The sequence below is a fragment of the Piliocolobus tephrosceles genome, chromosome Y, assembly GCF_002776525.5.
Source record: "Piliocolobus tephrosceles isolate RC106 chromosome Y, ASM277652v3, whole genome shotgun sequence".
NCBI lineage: Eukaryota > Metazoa > Chordata > Mammalia > Primates > Cercopithecidae > Piliocolobus > Piliocolobus tephrosceles.
Window position 1 is genome coordinate 16,667,281 of NC_045456.1, and position 14,149 is coordinate 16,681,429.

Genomic DNA, 14,149 nt, shown 5'->3' on the forward strand with positions numbered 1-14,149 from the left:
GCAGAAGTGGGATGTTAACCAAAATAAAAACTTAAATTGTGTGGTGCTCCCTCAGCAGTTGGGCAGCCAGTACATAGCGTACTCTCTGGAACCAAGTCCCAGAGGCTGAAACTGAGAATACTTACAATGACCAATGACCAGTTTATATATTTCACAGTTAAATGACAATTTAGATTTTAATAAAATCTGTTGAAACTGAGAGGTGGTGTGAACTACAAGAACCAATCATTCTATTTTTGTCTCATTTTTAGAGGGAGGAAGTGATACTATCAATTGCAACTTTTGTGTAAGTCACTTCATAGTCTGTTCAGATACCCAAACCATATGTGGGTTTCTGTCAGAGTCGATGAAACACTTTTGTGATACCAGAGAGATATACTAAAATACACCCTATGATTTATCTATTGCATAATCTGTGATGTTGTGGGTAGCAGGACACTGTTGTACCTCCAGGTGAATGGGTTGCTCCTACGCTGTTTCATAACTGGAAGAAGAGAGTGAGGAGAACCACTGCCCATTCCCAAACTCCAGTAAAGCATCAACTCCATGTCCACAAGATCTGGACATAGGCACACAACATCTTCCACGTGAGGAAATGACAACATAATTTTCATAGAGTACATTACTTTTTACCTTTCTCACCAGCCCTAACTTATGTAGCTTCCACATACCTTAACTATGTATTTTCTTCTTAGGCTGAGCATATTTGCTTGTTTTAAAATTAAATCCCTAATATACTTTCCCTTCATCACAATAACTTCCTTTTCACTGTCATTCATTGTTCAATCCAGAGATTCATTTTACAATTTTGTGTCATGCAATTAATTGGATGACAAACCAATATTACCTATATTTCCTCTATCTCCTTTGTAATTTTTAAATCACCGCCCAAACTCTCTTTTACATCTCCCATAGAGTTTAAGTCACCATAAAGACCAAACATCTGATTTTCAGATGAACTTTCCATTTCTCTTTAAAGTCCTGTCCTCCACAGTTACAAGTGGAACAATATACTGTTATTTGCTTGTTTTGAATAGCAAGTGCTCTTGACATAGGCTCTATATAATATCTGCTTAATTAGATCTACTTATGCTCTCTATATTATGTATTATAATATAGATATATATTATACCTACCTATGTAACTCAGGAATGTTGTCTGCTCCGCTGTTAATGGTTACTCCACTTACAGACTGTAATCCCCAAAACGATAAACTCAATGGGACCCAACACACCCAAAAGACATCACTCACTTCACCCAGTTTACTCACAGAGGTTTTGGTTCTGCTATGTTTGCTCAGAGATTAACCCAAAATATTTTGGATCTTTCCACATTGTTTATATCACAAGAACAACCTCTAAACTAAACATAAGCCATTTTCTTGCCTCTCTTGATGGCCACATTTGAAGATTAAAGACCAGTGGTACTGGGTACCTGGCTCACACCTGTAATCCCAAAACTTTGGGAGGCCGAGGTGGGTGGATCACCTGAGGTCAGGAGTTCAAAACGCAGACTGACCAAGTTGGTGAAACCCTGTCTCTACTAAAAATAGAAAAAAAATTAGCCAGGCATGGTGGCAGGCACCTGCAATTGCAGCTACTCAGGAGGCTGAGGCAGGAGAATCACTTGAATCTGGGAGATGGAGGTTGCAGTGAGCAGAGATGACACCACTTGCACTCCAGCCTGGGCAACACAGCGAGACTCCATCTCAAAAAAAAAAGGCCCGCAGGATATCTGACACCTCCTTTGTCATCAGCAGACATTATTTTGCTGTGGCCTTTCCCGCCCAGGGTGTGAGGAATGTTGGCAGACACTCTAAGGAGAGCACACTGCATTGAAATACCTTTCTAAGGCCATTAAACATGTGCTATGGTGAGTGTTAGCTGAAGAAATGTGTTAGGCATGGAAGGGAAAATGTGGCTAGCATAATAATCCTGCTGGTTCTGGCCGGGTGCAGTGGCTCACGCCTGTAATCCCAGCACTTTGGGAGGCCGATGCGGGTGGATCACGAGGTCAGAAGATCGAGACCATCCTGGCTAACATGGTGAAACTTCGTCTCTACTAAAAATACAAAAAATTAGCCAGGCATGGTGGTGGGCACCTGTAGTTCCAGCTACTTGGCAGGCTGAGGCAGGAGAATGGCATGAACCCTGGGAAGGCAGAACTTGCAGTGAGCTGAGATTGTGTCACTGCACTCCAGCCTGGGCGACAGAGCAAGACTCCGTCTCAAAAAAAAAAAAAAAAAAAACCAAAAGACTCTGCTGGTTCTTCCACCTCCACGAGAAATAACCCAGAATGTTTTCTAACAGGCAGCATCAGAGGACAAGGCAATACCCACCGCTGTATGAACTGGGCCGCCTCCACCGTTAGCCTCTGGGTGAGATTGTCATAGGACATGGGCTGTTGAATGATCTCATAGTTCCTCATCATGAAGCAGTTCAGGGGCCGGAAGTAATGAAGGAAGCCCAAGAAAAGGGTCAGGATTAGGGCTGCTAGGAAGAGAAGGCTGAAAAAAATGCCTAGAGGCACGCGGAGTAGCCCCAGACAATTGAGTGCAGCGAAGGTAAGGAGGGTGACCCCGATGATCTGCAGGGGGATGAAGACCAGCCTCTTGAAGGCTGTGGTGAAGACGCTGCCCTCTCCGGGCTTGCAGTCTCTCAGATTGGTCAAGGAGATACCATAGAAATAATCGAAGCCATGATGTAAAGGGTGGTGACAGAAGTCAGTCTTGCTGTGACAGCTCATCCCAAGGTGCCATTTCCCTGAGAAGACAAATGGGGGATCACTTCAGTCCCAATAAACACACTGATTCAAATCCAAGCTTCTGTTCCTACACACTGAAAAGGAGGCTCTGACTATTTCATGAAGCTAGCCTTCCCGCTCATAGGACCCTAGAGTTTTTCACTTTTTTTTCCACAAACGCTAAGGTATTACCTACTCACTCTACCAGAAAATAAGAACTAATTTAGCTATTCCAATAAAACAAAACAAAAAAACAAAATCTCAACCAGATAAAAATCCTCTACTCACTCTACCAAGAAATACGAACTAATTTAGTGATTTCAACAAAACCAAACAAAACAACCACCAAAAAAACCCCAATCAGATAAAAATCCAAAAAGAAAACTAGCTAACATCTTTAATAGACAGGAAACCACACTCTAGAGAAAAACACTTTTTTTTTTCTTTTTCCTGGTCAGATGCTTTTCTGAGATAGGCCCTTAAAATTAAAGTTTTAGAAGCAACTTAATTTTGTTCCTTGAATGTTAAAAGTGGAAATGAATCCTTACTTCAGAACCTACCCCTGAGGCATGAGGAAATCACACTCAGTAACTCAGCAATTATTTTAAGCACCTCTGAAAATTTCTTATAAAATGTTAATTAGATCACTAAATTAATGAGTGCCTCACAAAAGAAAAAAATGATAGTTTTTTAACAAGATTTTGGAAGAAAGAAAAGGGTCATTTTGCTCCTCTGAGATTTGCTAGGATTCATTTTATGGCCTGCTTACATTCAAGCTCTTCATGTAAACAGGAAAGTTTCAATCCTATCTACAGGATAAAATCAGTGGGTGTGTCAACCAAGACAAATTCTGACATAATTTTATACTGGAAAGTAAAATGAAAATCTTTATCAATAGCATGGTGTGTATAGTTTTGTACATTCTCTCTATGTATATGTCTATCTTTCATTTGTTCCATCTATCATCTATTTCATCCATCCAATTGCCTCATTATCTATCTATCCATGCTATGTCATTTTTGTCTCCCTGCATCTATTTATCTATAACATCTATCTATTTATCTATCTACCTATCTATCTATCTACCTATCTATCTATCCATCCGTCATATCTATCATCATCTATTTCATGCATCCATCCATCCCATCTATCTCATCTTTGTCCCTCTCTGCATCTATCTATCTATCTATCTATCTATCTATCTATCTATCTATCTATCTATCTATCTATCATCTATCTATCTTATCTATCTATCTATTTTTCTATTTCTCTATCTATCTAGCTAGTTAGTTATCATCTATTCCATCCATCCATCCATCCATCCATCCATCCATCCATCCATCCATCCATCCCATCTATCTCACCTTTGTCTCTCTCTCCATCTATCTATCTAGCTAGCTAGCTATTTCTCTACCTATTATCTATCTATCCATCCGTTCATCAATGCTTTCTTCCATCTATCCATTCATCCATCCATTCATTCATCCATCTATCATTAGGTATCATCTAAGTATCTATTTATCTATACACACACACAACACACAACACACACACACAAACATACAACACACACACACACACACACACACACACACATCTATACATTCAAGTAGTCCAGATAGGCTCATTGTGTTTTAGCCTACAATTGAAATTATTTTGTTCCCATTTAAAGTTGTGCAAAGTGTACCAGCAACGTCATCCCTAAGATAACTGTCATGATGTCCTCTGACCACTCTTTTGCTAACTTTGTCCAAGTCCTCCCTGCCGTTCCCATACCTATAGATGGTTCCCATCCCATAGATGCCCATACCTATCAGTGCTGTTGAATAACCTTGATCCTTCAGAAGCTTAGCAAAGGTAATCTCATTGGTGGGAAGTCCTCCCGAAGAGGCTGTGAAGAGGAAAACTCCAGTGCGGGACCAAGATGCCATTCCTGAACCAGGAAAAAAATCAACCCTTAGGAACCAGGAGATACCTGGAGGTGGGAGGCTGTCCCGAAGGAGACCACAGCCCCTGCGATGCAGATAGGAGGTTACCTGATCGGACAGGGTACCGGCCAGTCATGAAGGCTGCCCTGCTTGGTGTGCACAGGGGTGATGCTGCCAGGTGCTGAGTGAGTTTCACTCCCCCACTGGCCAACCGGTCGATATTGGGAGTCCTGGAACAAAAGAATCATAGCATTTGTGATCATTTTCACTTAATGTTCATCTATTTATTTTTGAGACAGGATCTCACTCTGTCACCCAGGCTAGAGTGCAGCTGCGCGATCTCGGCTCACTGCAACCTCCACCTCTCGTGTTCAAGCAATTCTCTCATCTCAGCCTTGTGAGCAGCTGGGACTACAGGCACGCACCACCACGCCTGGCTAATTTTTGTATTTTTTTGGTAGAGGCAGGGTTTCACCATGTTGGCCAGGCTGGTCTCAAACTCCTGACCCCAAGTGATCTGCCCACCTCGGCCTCCCAAAGTGCTGGGATTATAGGCGTGAGCCACTGTGGCCAGCTCTGTGATACTTTTCAAAATTAAACTGTCTGTGGCTCTTTATAGTGGGAAACTTCTCAATGAGCAAGGGCGAGTCTGGGGTTATGTGGGAGAGAGAGGCAGGGGAGGTGGTGAAGAAGTGATACAGAATCAAGACTCAAGCTGCAACAAAACCATGGAGATATGTGAATGATGCAGGCAGGGCATCCCCAGAAGGTCCATTCATGCTACAGAGGGCTCTGAGCTCCTGGTCTCACTAACCCTGAATTAGAAGAGAGAAACCAAGTCTTCAAAATAGGATACTGCAGGGAGGGAAAGATGGGGTGAATGAGGATGAGGCTTCACTCTTCTCCCATCCACATCTCCCAAGTTACCTCTGTGTCACCAAAAGAGAAATCTCCATGGTCAATCTGACTCCCCTCTCTTCCCAACCACAGCCAAAGGGAATTCCACAACCAGCTTTAATGAGCCCCTGCCTAATTTCCACATGCCCCCAGGGACAGGGAATAATCAGACTCCATGTGCCTCAACCAGTGAGCATCAACAAATGGGTTAATATGCTCCAGGGAAAAGGCACAAATACTACAGTGAAGAAACTAGATGCTGTGACTCCCAAATACCCTTTGTTGGCTTATATTTTTATGCTTAATAAAGTCTTATTTATGAGTTCACTTGTAGAGTGATACCTTTTGCAAGATAAGCCATCCTGATGCCTTTCTCTATGAATGAATTGGCTGATCATTTTGGGAAGTCATTTAGCAATTAATATCTTTTAGTTTTTGGACCATACCAAGCTATATCCCACAAGATATATCCCATGTCCTCCCCCAGGAATCCAGGTCCCTTCTTCCCTGCCTGGCTTATCATCTGCCATCTTTCAGTTCCAGGTACAGATGAAATTCTCATGGGCCTCCAGCACCCTTCCTTGTTTATGCAAGGGAATTGACCTATATTTGGAACAGTAGTCCATACTCCACCAGACCAGCAGCGTCCTCACTGTAAAGCAATGGCATGGCTAATTGTGCTCCCCTTCAAGATGGCTGCCTGTAAGGTGGGAGTATACATCTTGTTCATTGGTTCCATGGCTTCCCTAGACCAATGCCCTGACACAGTAGTACTGCAACGATGCATAGTTTGAAGGGGGAAATAATTTCATTGCATCTGTAATGTCAAACTAGTGATCATTTATTAATTTAGTGAATGTGTTTAATTACAAATATTTCTATTTTGCTTTTTTCTTAAAGGGTAAGATGCTTAGAAGACAGAGACTGTTTTTGCATTTGAATTAAATCTCCTAGTATCTATATTGGCCTACAAAAAAAAAAAAAGTGACTATTTGGGGTGTGATATTACAAAATATAAAAATGAGAAATGTAATTCAGAAATAATGTGACTCTAATATAGAGACCAAGGCAGATTTAGGGTAGATATCGCCATGGATTCTTCCATGGGGCCTTATAGACATTTTTTCTTCTTTTGATAATTGGTAAAGATTTAACCTTAAAGACTTGATTTTAACTTTTTAATTAAGACATCTTGGTAAGAACAGTTATCTATTATCTTAATACATCTTAGGAATGTATAATATTAAAGAAATAGATAAAATGAAAAAGCTGAATAAAATCATGATGCTGATAAGAAAAACTAAATTAATAAGATCTATATCACAAATGTATAAAGTGATCTGTAAACATAAAAGTAGGCAAAAAGTGGGGCAGAAAACATACAAAGATAATTACAATTTTAAGAGGACACTTAAAGTGCTCTCTTAAAATTGCAGATCTTATCCTTGCATATGCTTTTTAAAAATTTAAGCAATGTCATAGGTCAATATACTCTTAAAAAAATAAAGAGCAACATTTGATGCAAAGTTTCAGATTGAAAGTGAGACACATTTGGCTATGTGTTGTGGGAAAGATTTTCCTTAATATAATAATCTATTTAATTTTTGTTTGGTCTGATATGTAATGATGAAATATACTTTCCAAGATTTCTCTTGTTAAAAAGAAGATGAGGAGTAAGAGAATGGCATGAAAAAAAAATCAGTGTCCCATGGCACTTGGCAATGGGTCCATTCCTGGCTTCAGGTATTGTATTTAGTATTCACATATCCTACAAGAAAGTTCTGGTCCAGTGCAGTGGCTCATGCCTGTAATCCCAGCACTTTGGGAGGCTGAGGCGGGTGGATCATGAAGTCGGGAGTTTGAGACCAGCCTGGCCAACATAGTGAAACCCCACCTCTTCTAAAAATACAAAAAATTAGCCAGGCATGGTGGCATACACCTATAGTCCCACCTACTCGAGAGGTTGAGGCAGGAGAATGGCTTCAACCTAGGAGGCAGAGGTTGCAGTGATTGCCAAGATCGTGCCACTGCACTGCAGCCTGGGTGACAGTGAGAGACTCCTTCTCAAAAAAAAAAAAAAAAAAAAAAGGGAAAAAAGAAAAAAGAAAGTTCTGGTAGAAGCAAATAATCTCTTTTCTCATCCTCTCCTTTAATTTAGTTTGTATTAATCTTTCATGTGATGAAGCTCTCCACAGAACTATTTTTATGTCATCATTTCCACATTATTAGGAAGAGAAAGTGAAATTCTAATGTCAATATTCTACTCCACAAGGCTTACTTTCCTTTTTAAACAAAGGGGTCTTTAAAATAGGCCTTATGTTAGGTTGACTTTATGCAAAGGGCTCAGAAACAAAACACCCACTTCTGGGAGGATGTTCAGACCCAAGGGTTGAAGGCCTTGAGTCTCATTTGATTGCATTGTTACCACTGTTTTGATAATTATTGGCAAGTTATGAGGTCCTGAAACATGACATCTCTCCTCATGATTGTCAGCTATGGTCTTAATGTTTGTGTCTCCCCCAAATTCAGATGTTGAAATGCCCACCCTCAATGAGATTTTGTTAGGAGGTGGGGTCTTTGGGAGGTGATGAGGTCATGAGGATGAAGCCCTGTAAATGGGATTTATGACCTTATAAAAGGGACCCAGAGAGCTCCCTCCCCCCTTCCACCATGTGAAGACACAGTGAGAAGGTTCTGTCTATGAACCAGGAAGCAGGTCCCCACCAGACGCTGAATCTGCTATGCCATAATCTTGGGCTTCCAGCCTCCAGAACTATGAGCAATACATTTCTATTGTTTAGAAGCCACCCAGCCTATGGCATTTTGTCATGGCAGCCTTTACAGACTAAGCCAGTCTGTACAGCTGATGACAGGGTAGGGCCTGGGCTAGAAGAACGAGAGTTGGGCATGAGTGAGAGTGAGAGTAAGGCACTGATGAGCCAGGACAGAGTAGTACAGACTCATAACCAACCAGAATAAAGCCAGATGCCAAAAAGAGAAGACGAAAGAGGTGAACAAAAGGGATGGAAATGTGAACGTGTGGAAAGCAGCATCATAGCCATCAGTGAAGAAGAAGTGTGATGCACACCTCCTTAGTGATCTCCCTGAGCTCATCCAGCTCCCTGTTCATAGTCAAACAGATAAACTCACAACTGCCTTCATGACACCTACATCTCAGTGTATCTACGTAAAGCCAGGCATGGTTTGGAGGGTTTTGAACGTTTCTACATGTTCTGTGCTCTGTAGATCAACATTAACAATGCCGGGGACTGTTGCCTATGAATACAGCCATGTGTTTACTGAGGAGCTGCATTACCAACCTGAGAGTTTTGTTCCCATAGCACCCAGGATCTCCAATGCCAAGGTCGTCAGCCATCACCAGGATGATGTTTGGCCTTGATGCTGTGTGGCTCTCGGCTTCCCAGAGAAAGAACAGTAGGAGGAAAGGGATCTTCATCTTTCTGTAAAGGACAAGGACACAAAAAGGAACTGAAGGATGCCGGCTTGAGACAAGGTTTTGCTCTGTTGCCCAGGCTGGGGTGAGGTGGTACGATCTTAGCTCACTGCAACCTTGACGTCTTGGGTTCAAGCAATCCTCCTGCCTCAGCTTCCCAAGTACTTGGGACTATAGGCATGTGTCACCATACTCAGCTAATTTTTGTGGTTTTTATAGAGATAAGGTCTTGCTATGTTGCCCAGGCTGGTCTCGAACTTCTGGGCTCAAATAATCCTCCTGCCTCACCCTTGTAAAGTGCTAAGATTACAGGCCTGAACCACTGTGCCTTTCTAAGGCACTGTAACTTTCTAAGGAAACAGAAACCTCTCGAAACTCAGTGTATGGGGTCAACAGCCTGGGGTAGCTCTTTGTGCTGGAAAATGTACAGAGGGAAGAGAATTCATCCATCACACATGTCTGCCATCCCAACACTCTCTCACCTCACTGCATTTCATTCCTTGTGAGAACAACAGGTGAAGGAATCTTTGGAGAGGATGGCGGCTTGAACACACACACAACGTCTTGCTTGTATGCAGGCCTGTGTACGTGTTCCAGCAGCCTGCTTCCTTTGAGTTAGACCCCCTCTTGTCAAGGAGGATGTGGGCTTTCTACTTCATTTTGCTGTTTGCCTCTCTTCTCACTCTTGCGGTTATGCTGCCCCACCCTGCAACAGGTTCTCCATTTAGAACCAGAGCTTATGTTGGCAACAAATATGAGGAGGTTGCTCAACAGGTTTCCCAGCCAGAGAGAGGCCTGGCTTGGTTCCCTGGAAGGGAAGGTGGCAGGTAGCTGTGCAGTGTGGTAGCCTGAGGTCTTACTTACTCAATATCAATGTCCTTCTAGCCTTCCCATCGGCAGTAGTAGGCAACACCTCTCCCAGCTCCTGGTTCACAGCCTTGAGCCAGGTTCTTACTCTCAAACACTTCCAGAACCAAGTCTCTGCGGCTCTGACCCTGACATCAGGAGACAGAACTCACTACTTTCTCTTTCTGTTTCTCATCTGCCTGGGGAGAAATTTTTATCCTTTATTTTCTCACCGGCCCGGGAAGAAATTTTATGACCTTTATTCTAGGTGGGGGGTCAGGGGTAGGTGTTAATCATATCAGTTCTCTGAATCTTAGTTTTCTTAACTGTAAAGTGAAAGAAATTGAACAATTTTTTTGTTCTATTAAGTAATTTTATTTTTATTTTAAAAAATTTGAGACAGGGTTCTGGCTCTGTTGTCCAGGTTGGAGTGCAATGGTGTGATTATAACTTACTGCGACTTCCAACTCCTGGGCTCAAGTGATTCTCCCATCTCAGCCTCCTGAGCAGCTAGAACTAGACAGGTGCACACTGCCATGCCTGGGAAATATTTTTTTTATTTTTATTTTCTAGAGGCAAGGGTCTTACTATGTTACCCAAGCTGGTCTCGAACTTTTGGGTTCAAGTGATCCTCCCACATCAGTCTCCTGAGTAGCTGGGATGATGGTGAGGACCACCCGGCCTGGCAATTTCTTTCTTTCCAATGTTTACTGAGGAGATAGGGTCTCACTATGTTGCCCAGGCTGGTCTCAAACTACTGGGCTCAAGTGATCCTCCTGCCTTGGCCTCTCAAAGCACTGGAATTATAGGCATGAGCCACCATACACTGCCTAATTTTATTTACTTTTAATTTTTAAAAATGTGTATAGATTTAGGGAGTACAGTGCAGATGTCTTACATGCATCTGGTGTAGTGGTGGAGTCTGGGCTTTTACTGTACCTATCTGTTCTCTCCTGACACTGTACCCTCATTGCCGTGTATCTGGGAGCACTGACAGTCCAGTATGTGAACTGGCGTGTGAGCTTGACCTCACTCTGCATCTGCTTTTGCCCTCACACCAGCCTTGGTGCAGGCAGACAGCTCCCCCAGAGTCACTGAGGACACTGGCCATCAAGGCCAGTGCACACGGTGTGGCAGAATCTCTTCCCTGGCTTTCCAGCAACACCTGTCAGAGTGGGCCATTCCCTCGCTCAGGAATGCGCTCCTCTTTGAACACACTCCCTGAGGTTACTATTGTGTCCCTCTTTCTTCCGAGTCTCTATTTGCTGGTTCTTCCCCATTCATGGACCTCAGAATCAGGATCACACCCCACATAATTACAGAGGCTGGATGGGAGATGGGAAATGGCCTGAGTTTAGCCATCGATATGGGGAGGGGGCTTTGCTGGCCGAGAGCCTGCACCCCTCCTAAAGGATGTCACCCTTGTAGCAGCTTCCATTTTTTAAAGAGAAGACAGATACACAGATTTGCATGTGCAGTTATATGACCATCAATTTAATAATTTAAACAAACGTGTAGGCTAACTGGGTACAAAACACTCAAAGAAACAATCAAACAATGACTAAACTTATTTCCTGGCCTGGCGCCACTTCTGAGTGTCCATTGTTTAGTCTGCACTTTAAATGTTGTGAGCCTCACGACACTTTCTGCTTTCCTGATCTCCTCCCTACCTTTATGAAACACACATGTTGTCTTGGTGAGATTAAATACCAAATGAACGCTTAGAAACACCTAGGTTTTATGTCCAGAGAGACTGTATGCCCAAATACTAAATTAAGGTCTCCATACAGACATGTATCTGGTATCTTGAATTTAACATGTTCAAACAGAGATCATGAATATGTAAAAAGCACCCTGCTATTATTACGTGAAACCATTTTTGCCATTGAGTCTAAAGGCCCCCAATTCGGTTTAATCTGCTTAAATGCTAAATACAGATAAAGCTGATGCAAAGTAACTTCTTACTGAATTCCTCAAATAAGACTGCATGAAATAATCCAGTTATACAATGCCATCATGCCAAAGACCTTGTCTATCTTAATGCTTAAGCTAATATTTATGTTTGGAAAGAAATGAGAAATTGCCTGTTTCTTTTCTTTCCTTCTTTTTTTTTTTTTTTTTTTTAAAGCATGGTTTAAGACTATGGGCCTTACACAACCAAAAGCTGGCATGAACTTAAAGGCTGGCTTGAGAGCAAATCACAACATTCAGATAATATAACTTGAGTTTGAAAAGGTCTTGCAAATCATGCATCCCAATTCTCTTATTTTCAGATGGGGAAACAAAGACTCAGAGAGATTGGCTGGTAATGGTGGCTCACACCAATAATCCCAGTGCTTTGGGAGGCCAAGGAGGGAAGACTGGCGGAGGTCAGGAGTTTGAGACCAGCCTGGGAAATATGTAAGTTCCTATCTCTACAAAAAAATTTAAAATTTTTCTGGGCGTGGTGGTGCATGTCTGTAGTTCCGGCTACTTGAGAGGCTGAGGCAGGAGAATTGCTTGAGCCCAGGAGTTCGAGACTGCAACGAGCTCTGATGGTGCCATTGTACTCCAGCCTGGTTGACAGAGTGAGACTCCTTCTAATTAATTAATCAATTAAATAAAGAATACAGACTTTCTACAACCAAAACCTGGCATGAGTGTAAAGCCTGGCTTGAGATCATATAACAACATCCATATAATATTCAGGTAATATAATATCAGTTAGAAAAGACCACGCAAATCATGTATCCCAATTGTCTTACTTTCAGGAGAGAAAACAAAGACCCAGAGAGAGTCAATGAATTGCCCTAGTCATACTCATAGCAAGCTGTGGTTTCTAGACTAGCACCCAGGACTCCTTATGGCTCTTCTCTCTCAGATTGTCCCTGGAACCCAGTATTTCTAGGGTTTTTCAGTATTCCACATGGTGGAGACTTCAGTGCTTTTCTAATTACTCAAGCAGTTCCCTTGGCTACTGAATAATGCCTGGCATTTCCCAGGGCTCTGTAGTGATGCCTCCTGCTCCTGCTGATAGAAACAGGTCCTGTCTAAAGGACCTCACAACCACTGCCCACCCAGTCTGAGTCTCACCACTGGTGGCTGATGATAAGGATACTGAGCTCTGTCTCATGGGCTCTGGGATTTAACACTGCTAAAGCCCCTACTGCTGCCAGCTGGTTAGCTCCTGCACTGGTCACTCCTGAAGCTGCCAGCTATATGCTGCTGATGTAGCACACTTCACTTTTTTCCCCCTTCGATTAACCTACTACTGCTTGGAACCTGAGAATTAGGTAGACTTCCCTGCTGAGTGATTGATGGACATGGGTCTGAATGTCAACCCATTTCTCTAATGCAGGCTCCCTGGCTGTGGCCCATATTGCTTCTCGGCCTGAACTTGGAATGAATTCCTTCCCAACAGGCTTCTTTATCTCCGTAAAACAGACTTTTGTGGGGTTTCCACCTTGGGTCTGAAGACATGTCTGTATCCTGGATAGAATACACCTTAGGCATAGGTTGGGCTGACAACTATAAATGCATGCTATATACCAATTATGTCTATAAAAATAAGCTTTGTTCCTATTAAAAATGGGTGGTAATTTTTTTTTTAAATAAGTACTCCATCCCAGGGGAATTGGGAATGATTATTTAATAGATACAGAGTTTCAGTTTGGCAAGATGAAAATGATTCTAGAGATGGATAGTGGTGATGGCTGCAAAACAGTGTGAACATACTTAATTCCACTTAAAAATGGTTAAGATGGAAAATTTTATGTTATATGTATTTTGTCACAATTATAAATAGAAATAAATCTTAAAAAAACAAGTTAAGAAAAATTCTTATAATGTTAAATTTGAAATGGAAATATTAAAATGAACTTATTAGTTAAAATAATGCAATCCTTTCTCTGACCCACTGGTATTCAGTGAGGCCATGTATCTTGCATTGGCCTTACAGAGACCACAGTATACTTGTTCTGCCTTGATTTGGAGCTCAACCATGTTGATTTGTCTTAGCCAATGGGATGCTATCAGATATGAGAGAAACAGAAACGTTATGCTTGCATGTTTAGCTTGGTCCTGTTGTCCTTTTGCCATCACCACAAGAAGCTCTTTCTCTAGTATGTGCTACCTCCCTTTCAGCCTGAGCCCCAGAATAAATGCATTTGTAGCAGACGCAGCCCAACAGGCAGGCTGGTGCTTGTTTGTTTCAGCCAACAAACAAACCAGTGAGAATATACACTGTTGTGTTAATCTATTGAGCTTGGGAGAGAATTGGTACATGACATTATTGTGGCAACAA

The 14,149-nt window shown here is 42.1% G+C and overlaps 1 protein-coding gene across 5 annotated transcripts in view; it reads right to left on the reverse strand.

Moving 5' to 3' along the window:
* Positions 1-14,149, reverse strand: part of STS (steroid sulfatase) — a 203,809-nt gene that overhangs the window by 90,615 nt on the left and 99,045 nt on the right. For 3 of the 5 annotated variants that reach the window (XM_026451811.2, XM_023202537.3, XM_023202536.3), the window contains 4 exons: positions 8,888-9,028; positions 4,779-4,900; positions 4,553-4,675; positions 2,339-2,762 (listed from right to left, as the gene is read on the reverse strand). In XM_026451811.2, the coding sequence (XP_026307596.1) occupies positions 2,339-2,762; positions 4,553-4,675; positions 4,779-4,900; positions 8,888-9,028 (810 nt within the window). Of the gene's footprint in view, positions 1-2,338; positions 2,763-4,552; positions 4,676-4,778; positions 4,901-8,887; positions 9,029-9,503; positions 9,789-9,885; positions 10,102-14,149 lie in introns of those variants that run through there. The other 2 variants (XM_023202539.2, XM_023202538.2) reach the window with 2 other exon arrangements.